At 50.0% G+C, this 25777-nt stretch overlaps 1 protein-coding gene across 4 annotated transcripts in view; it reads left to right on the forward strand.

Moving 5' to 3' along the window:
• Positions 1-25777, forward strand: part of Ctif (CBP80/20-dependent translation initiation factor) — a 279653-nt gene that overhangs the window by 108167 nt on the left and 145709 nt on the right. For all 4 annotated transcript variants that reach the window (XM_013510556.1, XM_005372899.2, XM_005372901.2 and 1 more), the window contains one exon: positions 2364-2439. In XM_013510556.1, coding sequence (XP_013366010.1) covers positions 2364-2439 — 76 coding nt within the window. The remainder of the gene's footprint in view (positions 1-2363; positions 2440-25777) is intronic.

The following is a 25777-nucleotide window of genomic DNA, read 5'->3' on the forward strand; positions in this document are numbered from 1 at the left end:
TTCTGGAAGTCCTCTTTCCTTGTCTTCTCCTGCCTGCCCTGATGTCCTGAATCCATTCAAAACATTTTGTGGCAATTTCTGTCACATAAAAACAACACCTATGTTCTTGTCTACCTGATTCACTGGAAATGATATGACGCAACTTCTGGCTCTTCCCAAAGTCAAAATGACCGTGAAAGGTAAATGTTTTAATAGATACAGCGTGTCAAGGCAGCTACAGGGACACATTAAAGACATGAAAGAGGACACCCGGAACTGCTCCAGGCAGTGACAAGAATGGTGGGATAAGTGTGTTTGAAGCAAGGGGGCGTATTTTGAGGGAGGTTAATGGTGATGTCTGTCCTGTAATAAATTTTTAAAATTTAGACATTCACCGTATGCTAAGCACCCGTGTGCTTAGCTCCTGGCCTCGGCTATGCCACTCACTCTGCCGGGGGTTTTTGTTTTTGTTTTTGTTTTTGTTTTGTACTTGGGTTCAAACCCAGGACCTTCACACTGAGCTGTACATCCAGAGCCCTTTGTATTCTTTTTTACTTTGAGACAAGGTCTCACTAAAATTGCTAAGTTGCCCAGGCTGGGCTCAAACTTGGGCTCCTCCTGCCTCAGCCTCCCACAGTGCTGGGACTACACGCTTGGGACACTTTCACACTCCCGGGTCCCACCTCCCTTCTGCCCTCGGCCCAAGTCAGCTCCACACGCTTTTCCTCCACTTTCCTGCAGCATCCCTGCTCCTGTCCCTGACCCCACCGGCCGCTGTAGGTACGGCTGTGTCTCCTGCAGTTGTTTAACCCAGTGCTGTTTAACTGGGGTCCCAGACCCCAGTGCAGAAGCATATGGTGGTTGAAGAAACGAAGGATCTAATGAGTTCACAATCCCCTTCTCTTCCACTCAAGCCTTTGCTGGCTTTGGCTGCCAGATTCTCTTCCTCTGAGCTCCAGGCACTTCTGGCCGGAGGGACTTTTGCGACTCTTGTCTTATGCTGCCCCCTAGTGGCGGTCAGGCTCATGGCTCTAATAGATAATGAGGACTTGCTCGGCCAAACACCTAGGGCTTTATTTTGCTGCCAAGGGCCCGAATAGAAACAGATGCTTGGTAAATATTTAAGTGAATGAGTTACTCCGAAATTTGAGCGTTGCATTAACTCTGCGGCTGGGAAGTGCTGCCGCCAGCCCGTGGGCAGCCCTCACTGGACCTCAGTCAATACTGACAAGGGTAATAATACTTACTGCGCCCTGCCACGTACCCACCCCTGTCCTAAGTGCTTGTCTTGTGAGAATTAAAACTCACCACAACCCAGACAGACAGAGCTATGGTCTTCACTTTCACGGGGGAGACTGGGAGACCCAGAAATGGAGGAACTCACAAGCAGCTGGGCTGGCCCCAGAGTCTGGGGTTTAATCGGTCACAAAAGTAGCCATAGCAGCAGGGATCCAGTTATGTGATTCTTTATTTTATTGTATTATAATTTTATTTCATTTATTACCTATATTTACCAGTTATGGAGATTAAATTTTGTATATAATACGTGTAAACAATACATATCTAAAGTATTTCCTCTGTGCCAGGCATCATCGTGAACACCTAAGCACTTGAGTCCATTAACTAAGTCAGCCCTCCAGCCCCTTTGTGATGCTAGGCACTAATTTTCCCCATTTTACAAGTAAGGAAAATGGGGCTCAAAGAGGTTAAGTGACTTGCAGGGGTCACCCAGTTCATAAGGGCTGCAGCTACAGTTGGGGTTCACACCTCCGGTTTGTCTCAGAATCTGCGCCCTTAAATATGCAGAACACGTAGATCTTTGGCCTGCGAACTGGGCCAGCAGCTCAGGCCCAAGGGCATGCTCGTCACAGGGGACACCCCGGAGGACGGGCACACAATGTCTGAGCAGGCTGAGAGGCAAGCCAAGGAGAAAGGGAGCCCCCCGCCTCCAGGGCTTTCTGTCAGCCCCTGCCAGCCTGTGTGACCTCGAGAAAGTTCCTTGGTGTCTCTGTTCATTGATCTTTTTTCCTTTGCTACAGTGGGGCAAGATGGAAAGGCTTTTATAAGAGCTGTGGTGGGCTTTGGGGTGTTCATTAGCCAAGAAGGGTCGAGGGGTTTCTCCATTCCTTTGTAGCCTCCCTGCAGGTTGGATGTTGCCTGAGGAAGGAGAAACACACACACACACACACACACACACACACACACACCCATCTCCAGGGCCCTTTCCCCCAGGGAGGGGAGTCGGGGATGACTGATGTGCAGGCCTTGCGGGAGGGCAGGGCCAGGCTGTCCTGCCGGTCGCTCCTCTCCCGTGGCAAGGCTGGGACAGGACACTCACGTGAGCCTTGTTCCTTCCCAATGCCTTCCTGTCTTTTCTGGTCCAGGTGTGGAAAAGGGAAGCTGGAAGATGGAGATGGCATCAACCTGAATGACATTGAGAAGGTCCTTCCGGCCTGGCAGGTAGGTGCAGGGGCAAATTGTCTAACTGTGCCCACCCTCGGTCCTGGTGCCCTGCCTGGGCAGGCCTGGGAACTCCAGCTGGCCCTGGTTCCAGTAGCCGTGCACTGAGTGATAGATGGACAGGGCAGGCTCACCAGGGACCGGGGTTCCGTGTCCCACTCTGTGGCGTGTGTGGCAGCTTGTCCTTGTTGATGCTGTGGGCGCCAGTGGCGAGCATGCTGTCCCCTAGATGCAGCTCAGCCAACTTGGAGGTTTTTGCTCCTTGACCTGAAACTTCGTGCATTAGCGTACCATGGTGAGCAGCTGGGTGTCTAGTGTGGCTGGGGCTGCACTTAGCCTTCTGAGGAGCGGAGCTGTCCTGCCAGCCTCCAGATGTCTGCTGTGCTTGCTGACTTTGTCATCGACTGGCTCAGTGCCCAGAGTGGGGCCAGGCTCTGGAACAAAGAGGACTCACTCACCGAGGTGCAGTGAAGCCGGACATGAGATGCCTGCAGTGCTGGACTTCAGCAGAAGCAGCAGGGACAGCTCCTCTCGGGGACGGGGTGGGGCTGCCGAAGGCAGTTAGTGTGATGGACCTCCGAAGGGACTGCGCCCACCATCGCTGGCAGCGGGGCACCTTCCTCACCGTGTCACCTGCCCTTCCCTCTCCAGAATCTCCCACGCCATTTCGCCTGCACCCATTTGTCCCTTCCTGGTCCCTGTCCCATTTCAGCTCCCCTCTGGTCCTGCCCTGCACCTATCACTGAGAGAGACAGTAGATCCTGTAGTTCAGTTCCAGAAATTCAGTCCTGGTGAGACTTCCTGTGGTTTTCCACCTTTTTCTCCCTCTTGGGGTTTTTTGAGTTTCTTAGATCTGAAAGTTTATGGTTTCCTCAAATTTGGAAACTTCTCAGCCATTATTCCTCCTCCTTCCCCCAACCCTGGGGCTCCAATTCTGTGTGTGCCATACTTCTCCATAGTTTTCTGTGACTCGCCAAAGCTCGGCTTGACTTGTAGCAGTGGTGGTGGTCCTGGGGATTGAACCCAGGGCCTTGTCCATGCTAGGCAAGTATCTACCATCCATCCATATTCCCTGCCCTTTCTTATTTTATTTTGAGGCAAGGTCTTACTAAATTTCCCAGGTTGGCCTTGAACTTGTAATCCTCCTGTCTCATTCTGCTGTGTAACTAGGATTACAGTTGTATGCCACCTTCTCTGGCTGTTTTTTTAAAGTCTTTTTTCCTCTTTCACTTTTGATAGTTTCCATGGCTATGTCTTCAAGTTCACTCATCTTTTTATATCTAGTCCACTGTTAATCACATATGTCATATTTTTCATTTCATTATTGATCTCTAAAAGTTTAATATAGGGCCAATGACAGTGCCACATGCTTGTAATCTCAACACACTAGGAAGCTGAGGCATAAGGATCCCAAATTCAAGCCCAGCCTGGACAATTTAGTGACTTAATGAGACTCTGTCTCAAATTTTCTTTAAAAAACAGGGAAGGGGGAAGCGGGAAGGATGTTGCTCAGTGCAAAAGCCCTGAGTCCAGTGCCTAGTACTGCATTTAAAAATTCATTGTGGATATATATATCTTATATTTCTTACACTTTGTCCTATCTTCTTGAGTATGTGGAACCCATTTCTAATAGATGTTTTAATGTCCTTGTTGACTAAATCTATCACCCATGTTATTCCACACTGTTTCTATTAATTGATTTTTTTCTCCTGGTAATGGGTCATATTTTTTTGCATGTCTGATAATTTTATATTAGATATCAGATACTAGAAGCTTTACATTTTGGGGTGCTAAATTTTCTTGGGGGAGGTACTTATTTTCCAGTATCCCTTTAAATATTTTGAGATTTGTTCTAGAACACAGTTACTTCAAACGAATCTTATTCTTTCAAGATTTCTAAACTAACCAAGCGGGGAAGACTTTAGGACAGATTTCTGCCACCCTGCTGAGGCAGCGCACCCTCCGGAGACTGCCGTGCAGTGCCCTGCGTCTTAGGAGGTGCTAGAGGAACACCGCTGTTTCCAGGCCCATGTGATCCTAGCGGATTGCTCCATTTATTTCTTTTGAGCTTTCCCCAGCCTGGGACACTTCCTCATACATGTGCACAAATGACTACTCAGCCAGGAACTCAAGGTTCTGTGTCTCCCTGGACTCCTCTCTCAGGGTTGTCTTTTTTCTAAAGCTCTGCTTTCCGTATTCCAGTTGCCTTGGGTTCCGATTTTGTACTCTGTGGGTCTAACTCACGGAGACCGCCATCTCTGCGTGGACTCCACACCCTGGGTTGCGGCTGGAACTCTCTATCAGGAGGGACACACACTGTGGTCACCTCCATGCAAAGGAATTATGGTGACTTTATGGTAGAGCAACCTGGCAGGCTCCAACCTGACCAGGTGGCCCAGGCTAACATCATGAGTGGAGATAGACGGCCGCCGAGTACCTCCGATAAGTTGCAAGAAGAAAACCTACCTTCACTTCTGGGGTCGTGCAGGTGAATGCCCATGGTTTTGAGAAACGCACTCTACAACATTTGGGGGATTTGAGCCTCGGACCTGCTGTTGTCCTCAAATGGCTTGGGTGAGGGTCAGTGGTGATGGCGAGGAGGTGCACAGAGGGAAGAAGCGCAAATGCAGGGTGGTAACAGACCAGGAACCTAAGTGAGTTCTTTGTAGCACTCCTGCAACGTTCCTGCACATTCCAGAGGCTCATAAGCAATAGCCCTCGGTCGTGGTGTGTAGTGTGGAGGACAAAGGGCCAGCTCAGTCTCTGTTATCATCACCCCAAAGATAACAGAGTAAAGTCCTCCCAGATGATCCCCTTCTCCTTCCCTCCCTACATACCCACAGCACTCATTAGTGGTGTAAAAAGCACATTTGAAAGAGCTGATCTGGGAGAGGGACCAGCTGCCCCCTGCCCTAGGCGGGGTGTGGAAGTGGCCTTCAAGCCAGAAGCCTGGGAGCATCAGGGCCAGGAAAGAAACAGGTCTGACCACTGCTCTGCCTCAGTGTAAAGCAGAGTGAGGATACTTGTGGCCCTGTTGGTGGTCGGGAGGCTGTGCGCCCGGGTTCATATGGGGCACAGGGGCAACACCTGCACTCTGGACATCCAGTCGGCTTCTGCTCTCATTAGACTCAGGATGCTGCGAGTCAAGCCCCGCCTTCTGAGAAGGACCAGGCTGAAGGGGCCCTGTGTTGGGGAGATAGAGTGTGACTCACACCCCTACCCCACAGATACTCCGGGTAAGGCAAGGCACGCCTCCTAGAGCAGCGTGGATGGCCAGGCTCAGGCCTGCTGTGTGCACACATGACACAGGCAGCCACCGCAGTCATGAATGATTGCACGGCGTGACATCTTAGGCAGCGCAGAGGTTAGACTGGGAGCAAGGGGGCAGATTCTGGACATCTCCCATAGCTGTGCAGCGGGACTTTACCCTGTGGAGCCCGGCTTGCTCATTTGTAATGATGCTGTTGAGCTTTGCGAGCTGTGAAGCCCTCGCTGCTGCTGGGGAGGAGCAGGAAGGGGAGGAAGCAGCTCCAGCACCCGCTCAGGCTCATCCAGAACTGCTCCCAACCAGGATCTGTGAACGGTTTCATTGGCAGGGACCATCCCACTATTAAGTAGATTTTGAAAATCATCAGCCCCGCGGCCCTCTGCGGTTTTCTTCTCTTAGGAGTTTCTTTCCTGAAGGAGCGGTGAATCAGCAGGCACTCCTGAGCCTCCAGGGCAGCACTCGAGGCCACTGCAGAGGAGGTCTTCATCCTCCTCCCCGCCCCCCCGTGTTCAGGTTGGGGCACACAGGGCAAGGGCTCCCACATTCACACACACAGGTCCACACCCCACATGCAAGTATGAATACACATGTGCATGGGGACGCATGCATCGCAGATATCCCACATATGCATGCACAGACATACTTGCGCATGCACACACACACAACCACACATGCCTCACATGTACACACACACATAGGCGCCATACACATTCCACATATATCACACACCACACATGGGCACATACATATTTCTTATACCACACACCGTACATGCAAATGCATGGAACACATACACGCACCACATCCACACATGTTTTCACAACACACACTTTGGACCTGCTTTGCCCTCAGAAAACAAGATCCTGATGCCGCAGCTGCACCCTGGAACTGCCTGAGAAACTGTCAGACCTACAGCTGTCTGACGTGTCCCTAGACCAGTGGTGGTGAACTTATGGCACATGTGTTATTTGTTTTTCTTTTAAGAAAAGAAATGTTACTGTATGAGTTGCATGTTTTAGTTTTTCTAAACTAAAACTTTAGTATTCAAGTTTAGTTGCAGTGTTGGCCTTTTGCAATAAATAAGTGATTTTGGATTGCAGTTTGGGCACTCTTCTCTAAAAGGTTCACCATCACTGCGCTGGAGCTGCTGAACTAGTCATTTGTTGCTCAAAACCTAGCTGCTTAAAAATATATTTATCACTGGGGATATGTGGCATAGCACCTGCCTGGGAAGTGCAAGGTCCTGAGTACAATTTCCAGTATCAGAAAGAAAAAAAAAATATGTAGATATATAGATAGATATAGATATAGATATATAATTACACACACTCTTTGAGAGTAGGTGGCTGGTGAGCCGGTCCAGGCTGCAGGCTGTCTTGTGAGGCCTTTGTCTAGCTCATGGCCTGGGCTGGCTGCTCCTTCCCGCGGTGGCCCCCTCACATGACAGAAGGCAGGAAGCCTCTCTGTCAGCTGCCTGAGCATCCTCACAACATGGCAGCCGGTTCCCCCAAAGCAAGTTATAAGAGAACATGTGATTGGGAAAGCATCCAAGCTCGGCTCACATCACTCTGCATGTGCCATATGTTGTTTGCACAGGCCAACCCTGGCACAGTGTGGGAAGGCCTCGTGGCGCATGTGAGTACCAGGAAGACAAGACCATTGAGCCGCCCCAGAGGCTGGTCCACACCTGCTGAACTGGACCAGGAATCTGTCTTTATAAAGCATTATAGGAAGTTCCAATGAGCAGTAAGAGTTGAAAATCTCAAGTTCCAGTTGACCCTGCTTATGGCTTGGCTGCTCCTTGAGGCCTTTGCATTTCATGTGGGTCCCATGGAATGAAGCTGACAGGTCTCTTGATTCCCCAACATAGCTTTCTGGGGCAAGAAAAAATCTAGATCCTGGGAGAGCATGATGGGGTGAAGGGATGATCTTTCTGCGTGTTCTTGCATTCCTCAAAGCCCCGAAGAGCTAGGTATAGCTGGTCCAATTGTCTGCCCTTGGCTCCAGATCATCAACTGCCCTGGTTACTGGGACTTAGGGTGGGAGAAATCCTCATTGTATGAAACTGTCTAATACAAAATAGGATATTCAGGGTTCCTGGACTCAATCACAAAAGCCGGTCACAGTAGAAGGCATCATGGTGACCACCAAAACACCCTCACTTGCATGTTAACCTTGAAGGCACTGTGCACCCAAGTGAAGATGACTGAATGGGACAGAGAGCCCCGTCCCTAAGCCTAGGGACCCCCAGTCTCCCATGGGAGCCTTGGGTGTGTGCAGAAATGGGCAAGCTTCCTGGAGACTCTCCCAGACATAAATCAGGGAAACCTATTGGTACTGCTCATTTATTCTGGAGGCAAGGAAAGAAGAGGAAAAGGGGTGTTGTCTCTCTTCCCACTTGCTTTGCACTTTTCTTCCCAGAAGAAGAGAGACCTCAGCCTCCACATCCCTGTCCACACTTCTCAGTACACAGGAACCTCTGTGATTGACCAGTCCGGGTCTTTTATTCCTCTTTGCTTCCTCCCAGGCAGTCCTCTGCCTGATGAACCCCTTTTCTCTGCCTGACGAACCCCTTGTCCGGGCCAGGTCACCTCCCCTCCCATGCCCCCAGTGCACCAGGGAGAGTCTGATCATCCATCTGCTGAGTTCCCCAGGCCCCTGCTCGCACCCCTGAGTGATGGTTCCTGTCACACTGCCCCTCCTCATTTGATTGTCAGACCCCTTCCCTACGCTGTGTGCCCCCTGAGGGCTGGGGCCGGGTCTCATCTTCATAGCCCCCTCTCCAGGCCTTCTTGAATGAATATTGTTGAATAGCCTTCCTGATGCTGTTGTGGCTGTCTGGATCCGAGAGAGATATGGTAGGATTTGTGTCTGTTTTGCCGTTCAGCCCAGCCCCTTTCTCTTACCATTTCCCAGCAGAATTTAGCATCAGCCTGTTTGCTCTTTACGTGATTGCTGGAATAGTTCTCCTTTCTCCTCCTCCTCCTCCTCCTTCTCTCCTTGCTCTTCATCTTTGTCTTCATTTTCATTGCCTTCCCCTCCTCCTCTGCCTCCCCTCCCCCTTCCTCCTTCTCCTTTTAAAACGATTTATCCATTATCCCCCATGTTATTATACTGTAGCCCATGATATTAAACCAATCTCCACATCTCAGTAGCTTCATGTATAGAATTTTATTTCTGCCTTTCTGAAATTCTACTGAAGGTCCATTGTTCACAGCCTTTCCTTGGAGGCTCAAGGGTCCAACTGGATTCCACCTGGGGCTCCACCACTCAGTCATGGCTCCCAGGGGCCCTGTCAGGGGCAAAGAGTAATGTTTTGGCCCGGAAGTGTTGCTTCCACTCCTCGCCTATTGGACAGAGCTGGTCACATGACCATAAGCAGTTGCAAAGGGCGGGTAGGAGTGGATCGCTTACAGCTGTTTGGTGAGCAGCAGATACTTCTGCCAAAGCTTTGTTTTTCCTTTAGCTCATCTTGTTTACTTAACTCACCTTCATGGGAAAGCCCTTTGCCCAAGCCTTTTAGAGAAAGAACTGCATAAGACAATCCCTGGGAGGGCACAGTCTAGCCGTGGACCTGAGACATGTACGCAGATTTCAGTGCCTCACCATTGAAGCTGTAAATGCCCCAACAGATGTTGGACTTTGCCCAGGTCAGAGCCCCTGAGGGGTGCAGTCTAGGTAGTCCTCCTCTATGTCCCCGCCTTCCTGCCCAGTGCCACTGCAATCACTAAAGCCTGGGCCTGGAATACAGAGCAGAGGGGCCCAGTGGCCCCCAGCTTAATGCCTGTTGTGGTTCTCCTGGGAGCTCCAGCTTACCTCCCACTGGGAGTCACACATGAGGCTTCTAGGGGTGCTCCTAGGAGATGGTGCCTTGGGTGGGGCACCTGGGTTGCCAAGCCAAGCCCCCTTCATCCAAAGCTGAGGACCCTATCCCTGATGATCCCACCTGCCTGGATTTCCACAGTGAGCAGTGACCTCAGGCTTACCTCCCTATGGTGCGAACTTCAGGAGCGCCCGTTTTTCACTGTGCTTGGAGCAACGGGGCAGACATGTTAGTGTCCACGGGTTGCACCTGTATCCCTTGAACCCCAGCTGCTAGGAACAGTTCCCCACCTATAAAAAGCATTTCATTAGTCAAGAGCCTGTGCTGCTGACATCACTGTCCCCAAGCTCTGCTGCCCAGTGGCGGTGGTTTGGGGGGGAGAGGCGGATCGGCCGCCCCCAGGAGTGAGGCTGGCCTTGCTCCCCAAGAGCCCCGATCAAGGGAGGGTAGCGGGCAGCTCTGGGCACAGGATGTGGATTCAGGGTTCAGTCATGGTTCCGGGTGGTGAAGCCATAGGGCAGGCAGAGGCTGAGACCCACACAACTGGGCTCAGAATGGGGTGCTCAGGGAACCCCCATGTGCTATCCCTGGTGCTGGCATCACACCTGCATTCTTGGCACCTCCATGGTGAACCGCATTTGAGCCAGCCTGCCATGCTGGCTGTGATGTGGACCGTCCAGCCCTATCATTTGTAATCCTGCTCCCAGTGTGGCCACAGAGTCGGGGATGGGGAGTGCTCTGGTCATCACCGGGACAAATGGCTGCATGTGGCTGACTCCCACTAGAGGGCACCAGTGTTCCACTCCGTAGGATCCAGTCTGGCCTCTGTAGTGAGAAGTCCCCTGTCTCCAGCACCTGCCGCTGCCTTCGCTGACTGCTCCTCCTTACCAGGGCCAAGCATGCAGATCCCCAAGATGGTGACACCCTCAATGCTCAGGCCCTTCCTCTCCACAACAAGGGAGAAGAGGAGGTGAAAGAAGCCACCACACAGAGGTCAAAATGACCCCTGCTGGGCAAAGGCTTGACATTCCTCAGAGAGCCCTTCTCCTACCTGGCACCCCTGGGAACAAGCAGCCACCCCAGGAGGGCAGCTGCACAGACAAGGGGGCTGCCTTTCCATGGAGCTGGGCGGTGCAGGTCATATTCACCACATCACCAGCTCCTCTGAGGGCCTGCGGGGACTCAGCCAAGGTATGGAGCTTGGGGAGTTAAAAGGTATGGACTTCGGCCCTGGAAGGACAGGCTGGCAGGAGGAAAGACAGAGTTCTGCAATCTAAGCCCAGGTTAGCCTGGCTGAGTTCAGTGTAGCAGAATAGGTTCCAGCCTCCCCTTACACGTCCTTAGCCTCAGCTTCTCTGTCCAAGCAGCCCCTAGGGAGTGTCCACCCTGGCTCCTCCCTGTGAGGTATGGTGACTTGAAGAGCAAGGTCCCTGCAAGGCTGTGAACCCTATCTTGTCCCAAGCCCCCTCTGTCTCCTAACTGTGACTGGCTTTAGAGAAATGACAGCCAGCTGGCATGTTGCCCCTCTGCTCCCAGATAGTCCCAGGGTACCCTTAGATTTCCTCCGCTTCCCAGGGGGCTGGGATAGGAGCAGGAGGGGCCCTTCAGGCCCTGCCAAAAAGCCACCCCTTATTCTGCATCCTGCTTCTGAATCTTATATAAAACCCCAGTTGAAAGACATTGGTGAATTACCCAGTGTCTTGCTCAAGATCTTCTGTAAGGACATAGTATTTTGATCATTTTCCTTGATTCTACACATCTATTTCTGCTGTGTTTTGTCTGACAGTTGGAATTATATAGCCTACCTTACTTCTTCTTTTGCCTTTTTGTTAGAAAATTTTGAAGCTAAATTCTGTTTGTCAGGAACGAATTCATTTATGCTGACCTGGTTAGGCCAGTCCCTCTGAGCTCAGGCAACTGAGCTACGTAGGAGAGCAGTGTCTGTCTGCTCTGTGGAGTGGGTGGCCTGTACCCTAAAGAACACGAGCAGGGCCATCATGGATGTGGCCAAGGCACTTCCTACAGAGGGTTCCAGAAGACCCAGGGAGTGTAAAGTGGCTTTCCAACCTCCTGAGGGTGTATCCAAGGCATGTCTTCACACAGGACTCAGAAAGGACAGGAATCACCAAAGAAAGAACAGTGAGACTCAGGGGTAAGCACCTCATTCCCCTCATTGGCTCCAAATAAAGACGAGAATTATACACCTTCTCCATTCCTTGAAGAACGTAAGGGACAAAGGAGCTCTCACAGTGAAAATCACTGCGCCATGCAAAGATAACCAAGGTTTCTACCCTCCTTTGGCGTAAAAATGGTGGCAGACCAAGAATTGCCTCCTTTTTCCAGCAGGTGGCGCTGCTACTTTTGCGGTAACAGTGGTGGCGCCACTACCACACACAGTGGCTGATCCTGCAAGTGGAGTAACTGTAGTCGGGTTCCAGCCCTCCAGATGGGAAAGAATGAGTTTATCATCCCCCGGAGCTTGTCAGCATTCTTGCCGACTCTGGAAACTTCCGGGGTATGCTAACTCACAGGCATCAGGATTATTAAAATATCCCTAGATGCCCAGGAACAAAGTCACACAAACACCAAGTCTCATCCCACACTGCAGGCCCTGTCTTCCTCCAAGAGCTGCTTCTGTCGCCTTCTGGTCCCATGGGGAGGGTGGTCTGACTTCATTCATTCAGTCCCCCAGCACCTTTGATGGACTGTTAAAATGCAGAGCCCCAGTACCTGTCCCATCCATGAACGGAAATTCTCCTAATGACCCCGTAATGAGAATCCAACACTGAATGTAATGCCCTAACGTTTGCCAGCATTCATCGAGGGCTCTTGGTATTCCAGGAACCATGAGGGAACTGGCATCATCATCTGTTACTTACCCCTCACTCAGTCCCACGGACTCACAGGGCTTGTGATCATTCCATCCAGTCTCCGTGCTCCCCACCCCTTCCTCGCTGTATCCCACACACATACACAATGCTCATCACACACACACACATACACATTCTTCATTCTGTGTCTCTGTTCTCCCACTAGAATGTAAGTTCCACATGGACACATCGTGAAGTACTATACTGGCTGAGCGACTGCATGAGCCTTGACCTCCTCCTATCTAGAGGGTCCCACACTCAGCCCAGAATATGGGCCTCCACTGCAGAGGATGCCACAGATCAAACCCTGTCTGAGCTTCAGACCTGCAATTCTGATTCTCAGAACGGCTCTGTGCTGTGTTCCTTCTGTTATCATCTTACAGATCGGAGAGCCAAGATCAAATACTTCCCTCCAAAACATACAGCTTATAAATGGGGGAGGTGGGTAGAATGCAGGCAACCTGACTCCTCTTTGTATGTAGTGTGATGAGGAGGAAGAGGTGCTGGGAAACCAGTTTCTAATTCTAGGTGACACTAGTCACGTAGGTACTGCAGGTTAAGGGGGTGCCATTTCCTTAATGAGTGTGAACAGGAAAGTGGATACCTTTTTTCTCTACTTCTGAAGGCAATAAAAATGGAAAAGGAAAAAAATAGAAGGAAAGAGAAAAGCCCCTACTGATACCTTTCAAAAAAGAAGAATGTGGTTTTTGCTTTTTTTAATCAAGGGCCTCCCCCATCCCTGCTGACACAAGGCCCTAGGTCAGCTATGGAGGAGGAGCGCTCACCTAGGAGACCCCTCTGCCTCTCAGGCCACCCTCCCCCAAGGGCTTCCTCCCTCAGGACAAAAATAGGTGGTCATACAATAAAGGAGACCAGAAGTTCTTCAATCCATGATTTCCTGTCTGACGCCTCCAGGTAGTAGGGCCCACTGGGAAAGGGCAACGTGCTCAGTGAGACGAGCCTTTGTTGTTTTCATTGCCTGTGAGTCTTTTTTATAGAAATGATTATTTGAGGGGAGGGTGAAGACTTTTGTTAGTGGCAACCAGGAAGGTCCCTTGGAAAGAGACAACTGACTGAGTCTGGACAGGTTCCCTCGAGGCTCCCGCCTCTTCATGTGGGGCTGAGCACAGAGAGCTGGGATCAGAGGTTCCAACTGCTTTCTGGGCTGGCTCCAAGGGACCTAAGACAGTTTGCCTCCCTTGTATGGCAGCCTCAATGATCCAGAACATGGCCAGGGTCTTAAGCAGGGACTGGCAAGTCCAGCCCACCAGCCTATTTTTATAAATAAAGTTTTATTGGCACACAGCCTCACCCCTTCCCTTGGTCACTATCCCCAGCTGCACTTGTGCTGCAGAGCTGAGTGGTTGCAGTGTGGATGCTATTGCTTGCAAAGCCTGAAATATTTCCTACCTGGCACTCAACAGAGAAAGGTTGCCAAATATGGATCTAGCGTATAAACAGGAGAAAAAAGGGAAAAGCCCTGAGAGTTAAAACAGGTGTCAAAATATGGGGAGCTCATTCACAGTAGCTGTCCAAGAGCCCTTCAGTCCCACACACAGAACAACATGTAATTCATCCAAATAATTCTCTTCGAGCTTCTTTTTCTTCATCTGTAAACTGAGCATCATGTACCTGTTTGATTTAGCTTGCAAAGCTATGCTGAGAGTCAGGATGTGAGCCAGATCACAGAAGGACAGTTATTTGTAAGTTGAAAAACTTTTTTTTTTTTTTTTTAACCTCACTGGCCATTTCTGTTTATAACTCACTGGCATAGGGGTAGTGCCAGGGAAGGGAGGGATTTGTGACAGAGAGAAAAGCCCATGCCTGAGGCCATTTTCCACTCCCCCATTCCTTTTTCCTGGCCTATCAGCCCTTCTCTCTTCTCCAGATCTACCCTCTGTTGCACATGCCCTATTCAAATATTGCTTCCTCCATGGAGCCCATGGAGAATCTTCCCTCAGACTTTGTTGGACCTTTGGGGGGACTTGATTCTAGGCCACTTTGGAGGTTGGTTGATTTGTTGTGTGCTTGTGCTTCCTGAAAGAGGTTGACCTTGAGCTAGGACTTGGCTGACTATGGGGAGAAAAGAGAAGATGGTAGGGGAAGGAAGTGAGTGAAGGATGGTTCAAGGAAAGGAGGCTGCTGAGAATGGGGTCCTGGAGTCCCAGAGAGATGCTTCGGTAAGAATCTAGAGCAGTTGGTAGAGGCCCTTGAGGCCTTGGGACTTGTCCACACAGGGGCTCAGCCAGATGTTTCTGAGAGGGAAACACACAATATAAAAAGGATTTTGGAATCCCAGCATTGGCACCTGATGGGCCTCTTCCTGAAGACCACAGAGAATTCCTAGGATTGCACAGATCTGTAGCTAGGGAAGCAGTTTTATTACTTTGTCAGGGATAGGCCAGGGTCACTTAACAACAGGACTTATCCCCAGTGGAAATGTCACCTGATCTGTGCCTTGCTTTGGGCCAGACCATACCTAGAATCCTTTGCTGGGTGCCAGGGGGCCCCATCAGTCAGGTGGGGATGGCCTGAGGCCAGCGTGGGGCAGGGAACACTTGAAGGGTAACAAGCCCAAGGGAGGCCAGAATGAGGATTACCTCAGCTGGACCAAGAACATCATAGAAATGCCCCATGTGACCCTCATGAAGAGTGAGCCAGGACCCGGAAAGACAGTGGCCAGCAAAGGTGCCAGGCACACAATACTATGAGCAGAGCCTAAGCTGGCCCACAAGTCCCTGGCTAGGGATTCTCCAAGGCAGGCCCACCCTCCTGTACACCACACCCCAGTAACATACCACCTCCTGCTAGAAGAGGCCCCCCCCCTACCCAAATAGCAGTGCCAGGCCCACCCTACAGCAGTTTCCAGGGTCAGCTCTAACCCCAGAGCCATTTTGGTGGTGCTTGTGGTGAGCTGGGCCAGAAGGTTGCACATGGTCCAGCACCTGGCTCCTTGTGCTTTGCCGATGGATGGAGCCGCCAGGCTGGAGGAAGAGGAAGGTGTTGCTGAGGGTGTGAAGCATCCATTATTCCTTTATTAGCAAGTGGGCCGTTTCTGGTCATGTTCTCTTTCTTGGCTGTGGTGAGTTTGGGGGCGGAGAAGCCCGGTTATTTTCGTTTGCCCGGCTTCTGTCCCTGGGAGTGGCGGTGGGGGCAGACGGGGCTACGTGCTGCTACGTGCTCTCCAGCAGGCGTTTGTGAATGGGCCCTGGCTCCCAGGGCAGCCTGCAGCAGGCGGCCTCCCCAGGACGAGCCGACTCTCACTGGCTCAACGTCTTCATTTTTTTCTAGCATTGCAGCAGCCCGGCCGGAGGAAGCTTTCTTCTGGCCCAAGAACAATGCCAGGGTCAGCCCAGGGACCTCCCTCCTACACCCTCTTCCTTCCATTGTAAGCCTCTACACAATCCCAGGCCTCTCACCCTGCACAGCGGGTGGGGGCTGGGGGTGTCAGGCCCAGAAGAGATTAGCAAAGTATGTGACACTTCCAGTTGCCTGCCTCTACTTCCCAGGGCTCAGAGCTCTGAAGGCAGTCGATGGCCAGACGAAGGGTGTGTCAGTAGCTGTTGGGTCTCTGGGCTGTGCAAGGGGCCCCAGCTGAATGAGGGCCCTCAATGGATGGTGCCACCCTCTCCCCACTGCCCCACTAAATCATAAGCCAGGGCTGGGAGAGACCTAGAACTTCACCCATCAGCTCATTAGGGAAACAGTCAGGAAAAAGGTAGAGAATTTCCCACCTTCTCATTGCCCTACATAAAATTCTTCTGTAATTTCCCAGGGCCTGCAAAAAACCCCAGACTTCCCTCTGTCCCCAGGGTCTTATGGTCTATAGGCCTCTCTCTGTGACTCCCCAGCCCGTCTGTGACCTAGGCTTGGTGACTGAATAACTGAGCCTGTGTCCAGCAGCACAAACCCCCTTCCTACATGTCCCTCCCAGGTTCATCTGTCTGCCTGCCACACACCTGTTCTTCAGACTGCTCCATGTCCCTTCCTCTGTGAAGCCCTCCCTGATAAAGCACTTGCCCTGTGCCCTGTTTGTTGAGTCTCCCAGACTCTGCCAGACAGTAGTATGAACCCAGAGCTCGGCTTCCCCTCCTTGTACTGTGTGTCTCTCACACACATGCATGCCTCCTTGTGACACAAATGGAACCCCAAACCTGAAAACACACCTATTCACCCTTGTAGTAGGTTCTCAAAGCATTGTCCCAGGGCAACAATATGAGAAATGCACATTCCTGAGTTCCCCTGAACAAGGACCTCAGAGGTGGACCCCGTATTCTGTATTTTAACAAGCTCCTCCAGTGATTCCAGCGTGCACTGTGGCTTGCTCTTTTCTTTCCCTTGGCACTGCAGGTTAAACCCAGGGCTTCATGCATGTTAGCCAAGCGCTGTACCTCTGAACTATACCCCCAGCTCCAGTGCTGCAATTTGAGAGCCACTAGCCTAGGATCCACTTGCAGGTAGTTGGCTTTTAATTGTAACTCCTTGATAATTTAGTGAGTCATTGACATCTCCTTACCCTACCCTTTCTGTTGGCAGCTGAGATTTGGGGGTGGTTGTTTTTGCCATCACTTTGCTTAAGTGAAAGGGACAAACACTCTTGTTCTATTTAACAACCGAAGAGAAGGATTTGCACAGGGTTGGGGATGCAGGGGCATGACAGTCCCGCAAGTACTGTCCCTAGCCATGCTTTGGATGACCTGGGCTCCAAAACCCTGGATGGGCAACTATACATTATGGTACCCAAGAGCTCATTACCTTGCACCAATCAAGGCAGAACCCTCAGCCCCATGTTTCCAGGTGGCCAAAGTGCTACTCACATGGAGGTGGGGGCAGCCTTGGCTTCTAGATAGGGAAGATTCTTGGGCTGACCATTCAGGAGCTCTCCTCCTGCCATCCACTCTGTGAGGGCCAGAGGAGACATCCTCCATCCTCCACCCTCCACCTTTCATGTGTTGGGAAGTAGCTGTTGAGGAGAGGAGTTTGTTCCTGAGCTCACAGCCTCTGTCAGCAGCAGGCAATGACCCTGGAGTGTACTTAGGGAGCAGGCAGAAGCTGACTGGGGAGCAAACAGCAAATGCAGACTTCAGTCTACAATGGGAATGATCAAATGTTGATATAAAAGAGGCCACCAAAGATGAGCAGCAACACAGCTGCAGGCCTGGCTATGCTCTATGGAAATGCCGAACATTGTGACTATGTGCAGAAAACAGTTCTACCCTCTCCCCTCTGAGGTTCTGTAGTCTGTTTCCAGCAGAGGGTCCAAGAGACAGGCAGTCACTTCCTGGCCTGAGCCTCAACTTTGCACTGGGAAGGGAGCCTGGGCTCTGCCATCCTTTGGGTCCAGACTCATGCTCTCCTCAGCTACTCTGGGACATTTCTAGAGGAGAGTCCTGTCTGGTCATTCAGGCATCATGTTCTTAGGTCTTTCATTTTTCCTTTTGGCATCCAGTCCTAAAGGGTTCAGGAAGTAGTTCTGCCTGGAGTGATGTAGTCTGGCTCATTGCTCACAAACCTGGATGTGTTGTTGTTGCTGTTGCTGTTGCTGTTGCTGTTGCTGTTGCTGTTGTCGCTGTTGTTGTATTACTGATGGGGAAGCTAACGTAGCTTTTTGCTGCTATTTGCCTGGAGCAGTCTCTTGATTCCCAGATGTCTGCCAGTGTGACCTGGATCAAAGGAAAGGTAAATGGCACCTTTGTCCTCTACTGAGACAGAGGGCCACCAGCTCCAAGAGCTCTGGTCCCATGTTCCCAGGGGCTCACTGGGACCCTGATGCTCCATGAGGTCTAGGGCTGTTGTCACAAAGCCTACACTGAGTGACTATCAGGATATGAACCTCTTCTACTACATGTATGGTGTGGAAGTGTTGGAGGGCTGGAAGCTACTATCGCTCCGTGTCCTCATGACTAAGGTGAGTGTGTCAGAGCAAATGACCTCACTGGCCACTTCTGTGTCCAGCTCACTGGTACAGGGCAGTACTTGGTTCCAGTGGGATTCAGAAAAAGTAAGAGGTGGGCTGGGGACACATCCATCAACCCGTGTTTCCCAGGTTAGATTACAAAAATCAAATAACGCTGAAAGATCTGTAGCAGATATCATTGAGGAAGTACTTGGGAAACTGTAAGGCTCTAGTGAAATCTGCGGGATTTCACATGGGCATCTGTAAATACATGCTACACACAGCAGCTCCCTAGGGCCCCCCAGGAGCCACTCAGCATGCAGAGCTGTGCACGTGCCTGCGAGCAGGCCAGGCACATTGGTGGCGACACAGGCCTCTTCCCTCGGCATTTTTATAAAGGGAATCGGGTGAAGGAAATGTCTAGGAATAGACAATCTTCCTAAGCTCCCCCAAAATAACTCCAGTGGAAACAATTGTGGTAACGTCCATTCTGCTGTTATTGTTTCAGTTGACTGCAATATGGGAAAAAATCTCCAGGCATTTTCAACTCAGCTGGGAATCCATTTGACTTCCAGGGGCCTGGAAACAAAGGGATTGTGCTTGAGGGCCACTCTGGGTGTTCATGGCCCGCTGGTGCTGACAAAGACAATTGTGAGGCTTGTATACAGCCTTGCTTTTCCTCTCTCCTTCCCTTTGGGGACACTCTTGCTAGAGGACTTTGTATTTTCCCATGGATAGCTGCTAGAGTTCCTTACCAAGGAGAGTATTGTAACTGCATGCACGGAGTCTAGAGTTCCTTGCAGACAGCTATACAGCCCCAAACTCAAAGATGGTTTCCCTTGCACACCAAGTCCATTGTCTCCTCTAAGAAGCTCTTTCCTGATGCAATGCCTCCACCTGCAGGCAGGTACTCATCTCCCCAGGCCTAGGGCATGGCCCTTGCCCTGCCCTCCTGCCTTCCTGCTCACTTCTCCTCCTAATCTGTCCTCCTCAGAAAAACTGTCCCAGCACCTTTACGCGGTCCACTCTCCATCACCTCCTGCATGACTCACAGGACATCCTGCTGCTCCTGTGGCCCAGGAAACAATATCTGAACCCTTGAACCTTCTTCACTCCCCCATCCATTGTTGCCATCCACCTCCTCTAATGGATGCCCCAACTTCTCCAGGACAACCTTCTATTCCTGTCATTTTATCCTTTTCAAAAGCCTCAGCTTGTTAGCTGTGTGACTAAATGTGATTTAACTTTTTACTTTTGTGAAAAATCCCTGATAGACCCAATGCTCCTATTTCCAACTCACCATTGGTGAAAAACAGTTTCCCTCTTGCCTCTGGACCATGCCTTACGTACCATCCCCACCACTTCTCTGCCCTCTAATTCTCCCGTCCCTTAGAATCTATATTGTTTCCCCCATTTTCCAAGAAGTATTTGCTGACTATTGTGCTAGAACATCCTAGAACCTTTGCTGTCTCGGAAGAGAGTACCTTGTCTCATCACACTCCTCACACTTCACTGTGCATACAGACAGCAAGCAGATCTGGTTAACATGCAGATTTCAACTGAGCAGGGCTGGATGAGGCCCAGATTTTTGTATCTCCAGCCAGTTCTCAGGCAGCCCCTGTGCTGCTGGTCTGTGGACTGCACATTGAGTAGCAGGACCCTATGACAGTGTTCCCCACATTTTGTTGCACACTGCAATCTTATGAGGGTTTTAAAAGAGATTGATACCAATCCTCTGCACCAAACAATCTGATTTTATTGGCATGGGGTATGATCCAGGCAATGAGGGGTTTAAAATCTTTTCAGGTGATTATCATGTGCAGTAAAGTATGGGAAACACCATCTTACTGTGTATATCAAGGGTGTCTAAGCCTGCTATTTATTTTGTCTGTGCTTACTTTTTCTTTCTTTAAGGCCAGACTGACTGATTGAATCTTAGGCCTTTAGATGCTTTTTTGATGATTAACAAGTATTAATAGAGTACATATTGCTGGTAGGGACCCATACTAGATGTTGAGGAAAATAAAAATGAGAAGTCTTGCATCTTTGCAGAGCCTGGTGAAATCTACCCACTGCCAGCCTTGGCCAGCTGGGGCCTGTTGACATGGTTTGGGGGCCTCTGGGCCATGTTTTCCCCACCCTCACAGGGAAAAGTCACAAACTCCTGGCTTACTTATTCTAAAACACTACCACTCACTTCGTTTTCCTTTTGGTCTGAAGCAGTGGTTCCCACTGACCACTCTTTAGATGTACCTGGCCTGCATTTAACATTTCTGGTGCTCAGGTTGAACCCCAGACCCAGTGCGTAAGAGTCTCTGTAGTGGGATCTGGGCATCAGAAAATTTTCCAGCTCCCCAGAAGCTTCCAGTGAACAGCCAGGGCTAAAAGCCATGGACCTCATGTTTTTATTCATTTAAATGAAAACACAGTCCATTGATCTTCCTCTAGGAGGACTGAGCTTGTCAGACCCTTCCCTGAAAGCAGAGAGTGACGATACTGGGTATCTATCAAATGCAAGACTCCATTACTATGTGGGGAAGGACCCAGCGGGGAAGACGGGGCTGCAAAGTGCATGCAACTCCCAGCAAGTCTGCAGAGCAAGGGTTGGCAGATTATGACCCAGGGCCAAACTCAGCCCGCCATCAGTCTTTATAAATAAAGCTTTATTGGAACACAGCCACACATGTATAGCTGCCTTTACTGTACAATGGCAAAACTGAGTGTTTGTGACAGAGACCATATGGCCCACAGAGCCTAAAATATTGAGTACTTGGCTGTTTACAAGAAGTGTGTGCCAGTCCTGCTCTTGAGAATGACCCTGTGTAGATTCCTTAGCAGCAGTTTATGCAATGACACATGCTGGGGAATTTTTATACCATGTTTGAGACTCTTTGTATTGTTTAGTGGCTCCTAAAGCAGAGCAGAGTACCCTGATGGATGTGCAGAGAATAAGTCCCACTCAAGCCATGATACGGTTCCCTCGTTCAACCCTCAGGCTGGCGGGTGCTGCTGGCTGCCATTCCCTTGTGGTATCTGTGGGTGACCCCAGTGTGTCACACTCATGTTGCTGTCTGCTCTGTGGGCTGGGAGGTGGGAGGGGTGGGAGGTTCCATATTATACCGTGGTAGACTTGAGAGGTTGCCACCTGGGCAGGGGGTGAGCTCTCTTCCTGCCCACAGGTGATGGGTGAGGTAAGGAGAGGCTGCAGGGGGCAGGGGCTCTGGAGACAGAAAAGGGAGGACATAGTTGCTGTGCTTGGCCAGAGCCAAGTAAGGCCAGGGAGGGCAAAGGAGGGCCCACAGGCACCAGGAGGCCAAGCTTCAAAACCCTGAGTCCAGGCTCCTCGATTCTCCTCTGTTCCTTCTTCAGCCACTACTGTGCCCCTGAAAGTAGGTCAAATCACTGTCTGCTCCAGCGACATGGAGGGAAATAGATACCAAGTAGGTCATCTGCACTGCTGTTGCCTAGAGAGCCTGCTGGCCAAAACCAGTGGCTGCCTGATTCAAGTGAACCCATAAAGACCCTTTTATGTGGCAGAGAATCCTTCACGGCCACATCCACATGGCAAAAGGTCAGCCCTGCTTTCTGGGAATGGAACAAGTAATTGCATTGAATTTCTGAACTGGTAGATTGTGCTGTAGTCAGAGAGAAAGGTACACCAGAGCCCTTAAAATATCTGAACGCATTGTAAAAATTAAGTTGAAGGCAATTATTTAATTTACCAGCGATAACTTGGAATAGACTGTACAGTATCCTAGTACAGTTAAAACAGTTTTGCTTTGCATGCTGCTAACTTTTTAGAAACTTAATCTACTATTTTCTTTCTTCCTCATTGAAATTTTTCATAAAATCTTATACCCTTATAGTCTTTTTTGGGTTTGTTTGTTTGTTTGTTTGTTTTGAGATGGTGTCTCATTATGTTGCCCAGGCTGGTCTCGAACTCCCGGGCTCAAGCAATCCTTCTGCCTCAGCCTCCCAAGTAAGTGGGATAATAGTTGTCCATACCCTTATACTTTTTAATTCCTAAAAGTTCCTCATGCATCTTAATTTTTTAACAACACACTTGTCAAGAAGGTCCATTATTTTTCCATGATGCTGATCATATGAACACGTAGTTTGCTGGCACAAGTGCTAGAAAGAAGTTATTTGGAAGGAGGGAGACACAATAAGCAAAGTGCCCAGTGAAGCCCAGTTATAGCAACGCTGTAAATTTTTGCTTTCAGTGAAAAGTGTGCCCACCACGAGTGGGGCCGACCCTTCTCAAAGCTCATTTAAAATTGTCTGCACCACCTGTCCATTCATTTCCTCATTCTGTTAAGCAGTGCCTACCGAATACCTGTAATGTGACACTGCTGTGCAAAGTTATAGACCTGAGAGGTTTATTGCCAGAGTTATAGGACCCCTCCCTTTGCTCCTAGGTGTGTACCTGTTATGATCAGTGTTGGGTCTCAAAATTATCACTCTTATGAGCACTGCATTATTGTTCAATCATAAGCCTTGTAGGAAGAGGCTTTGTTATTGGAGAACTCTGAGTTAGCATTCCATTTCCACCCCTGGCTGCTATTTAATCTGTCTGATCCTCCTTTCCTTACTGGTAGAGGATGAATTCTATTGGTTTCTAACCTTTTGTAAGGTTTAAACTAGTTAATACATGTAAAACTCTTAACCCAGTGCCTGCCTCAATACATGATAGTCACTGTGATTATCATTCTGATAGCTCACAATGTATGCAGTCATCATTTAGCTGCTTATCTGATGAGGAGACTTTCTGAACATATTCCAGGAAGGTGGAATTTTCACTCAGAAGGGAATATATTTGTTGGGCAGTACTAGAGAAGGAGATTTTGCAGGCTGGTTTCCACTCATTGTTGGGCTGGCTCCTCTGCATATGATCCAGCTCAAGATTGCCCAAGCCCCATCTGTCTTTTTCTTAATCTTCTTCCCACCCTGCAGTGGCTCAGAAAGTAGCTCCTAATAACCCATGAGCACAGCAAATGGGTTTTGTCCAAGTGTCCAAACTCTTCTCCACTTCTCCCCCCCACTGTCACTCTCATCTATCAATTGGAAGGTGACTCTGGAGGTGAAACTAAGGGATTTGACAGGGAAGGCAGAACCTTAGGAGTCCCTGGAGTCCTGTAGCCTTTTCCTTTGCTGTGATTTACCTTTACCCTCCACTCCTTTTGCACCAATAAAGGGTACAAATCCACGGCAAAAAAGCAGCAGGCCTCTGTATTCTAGAATCAATGAGTATGACCCAGTTAGGGACCTTTGAGTGAGACCCTGCTTGGTGCTAGGCCAGTTTGGGCTGGCCTAGCTCCTTGGACCTGCTGCCCATCCACCCCTCCTCACTGCCAGGATGGAATTTCAGTCTCATCATCCTGGTCTCTGTTACTTGTGTGATTCTCTTCAGATAGATTCTGGTCCATCACACCCCCATGGTCACTGACACCCCCATAGCCTGTTTGGCCTCAGCTGTGTGGACATAGGGTACTCTTAGTCCTCTCTTTGCAGATTGGTCTGGCCTTGAGCATTTCCCCATTTGGGTGCAGCAATCCATATTGTAGAACATGCATTCCTGTATGTCCATTTCTTTTTAGCACTTCATCGAATCCTGACAATGAGAGGTAGAGCAAACTGAGGCTCAGAGAGGGGACCTGAGTAGTCCTGGTGCCTGGCCAGACTTGCCTGCTGCCTTGCATCTAGAGATGAGATGCTTGTAACAAATTAGGGAGCCTGTGGTAACTAGTAGTGGGCACTCAGCATCCATGATGTCATTGGCCCTGTGTAGGGCCAGGGAATGGCCACTTGGGACCTCAGCGATCCAGCAATCTGACCAAGCACTTCATTCCCCCTCTTGTTTAATTGAAGGAGGGCTATCCATGGCGAAGCCATGAGACCTGAGACCTATGATTAGAGATTGAGAACTGAAAAGATCTGGCTTCTTGCAAAGCAAGAGATATTGCTAGTTGCGGGCCATAGACTATAGGCCCTGCACTCCTGGGTCACCTGTGAATGTTCTTGGTACACAATGGGTAGAATGGGGGTGGCCCATCCAGGGTGCCTAGTCATCTTTACTTCTTTTTTCAAAAGAAATGGATGCTGTAGTATCCAAGGCACTGTGCTAGACCCCATGGGCCTGCAAGTGATGAAAGTATAGCCTTGAGCTCCTGAGGTTCATATGGCTTGGCCCAGTAAGCAAATATGTGAGCAACTACTTAGTCTATTTCAACCACAGAGTGGAATGCTAAATTTTCCAAAGTGCTGTGTGATCAAGTGAATTTATTTGCATGGGGATTGGCTTTGCAGAACAGGTAAGTTTATGATAATGGCAGAGACTGGGCAGGATTTCGGGGTGTACAGAGGCAGGATGATGCTCCAGGCCAATGGACAATATGTGATGAGGAATGTGTGTTCTAGGCTGGGGTGGCAGGCACACTGGGGACAAGGAGGCACATGGGTGGTCCTTGGAGATCAGCTGCTGACTGTTCTGTAGGCTACTTCAAACCTCAGAGCAAGCACACAGGTCCTGGCCCCCAGCCCGGTGCTCCTTCTGCTGCATTTCCATAATTAGACATTGAAAGTGACTCTTGAGGCCAGCAAGGGTAGGAGTAGTGATTGAAGCTTTTCCTCTGGGTGGGCAGCTCCTGAAACACAGCATGTCAGGGATGCAGTGAGAACCTGAAGAATCACCTTCTCTCCATAAGCCAAAATTCACCTCCCCTGTTGGACAGGCTGGGATGTACCCAGGAATGTTGATCATGCCATTCAGCCCTGGTCCTCCAGTTGGCCACCCCAGTCCTGCTGCCCTGCAGCCTGGGATCTGATCCCTTGGGCCCAATATTTGCACGCTGACCTTCCTGGTCAAGGTCAAGCATGGGACGTGCCCTGTGCCGGGAGCCGAGTAGCCCTGCAGGGCAACTGTCTCCTCCGCAAAGCCAGCCTTTCAGAAGACTCAGCCACTGCAGAGAAAGGAAACAAGAAGCAAAGGAGCAGAATCATTCTGAAAACCTTGTGGATAAGAGGAATACCAAGAACATGTGAGGAAAGCAGGCAAACGCAGCTTTCTTGGACTCTGCTATTTTGGCTGACAGAGGTTGAGCACATGGGCTTCCCACCCGAAATCTGTCACAAGGAATTACCAGGCTAAGGCTGAGCAGGGGAGGGCCCAGTGGCTAGACAAACTCACTTTCGTGTGGCCTAGGGAGGGACTTCAGTGTCAGGAACCGCTGCAACTGAAAGCTGTATAGTTATGGTTCAATGAGTGGTCACCCTTTGGTCACCAAACTAATTACGTTTGTGTCAGTAGTCCGGGAAAGGTAGGGTGGTGGCCAGGGATGGGAGAGTCAATGACCTGTGTATACTTTCAAAGTAAAACCCAACAAAAACTGGCTTGGTTAAATGTCATTAAGAGAAAGTACATTTGAATATGTGCATGTACTTGACTTTCATACTTGGTTATGGCTTGGTTAAATGTCATTAAG

Source organism: Chinchilla lanigera, unplaced genomic scaffold (assembly GCF_000276665.1).
Source record: "Chinchilla lanigera isolate Chin_1 unplaced genomic scaffold, ChiLan1.0 scaffold00001, whole genome shotgun sequence".
Taxonomy (NCBI): Eukaryota; Metazoa; Chordata; class Mammalia; order Rodentia; family Chinchillidae; genus Chinchilla; species Chinchilla lanigera.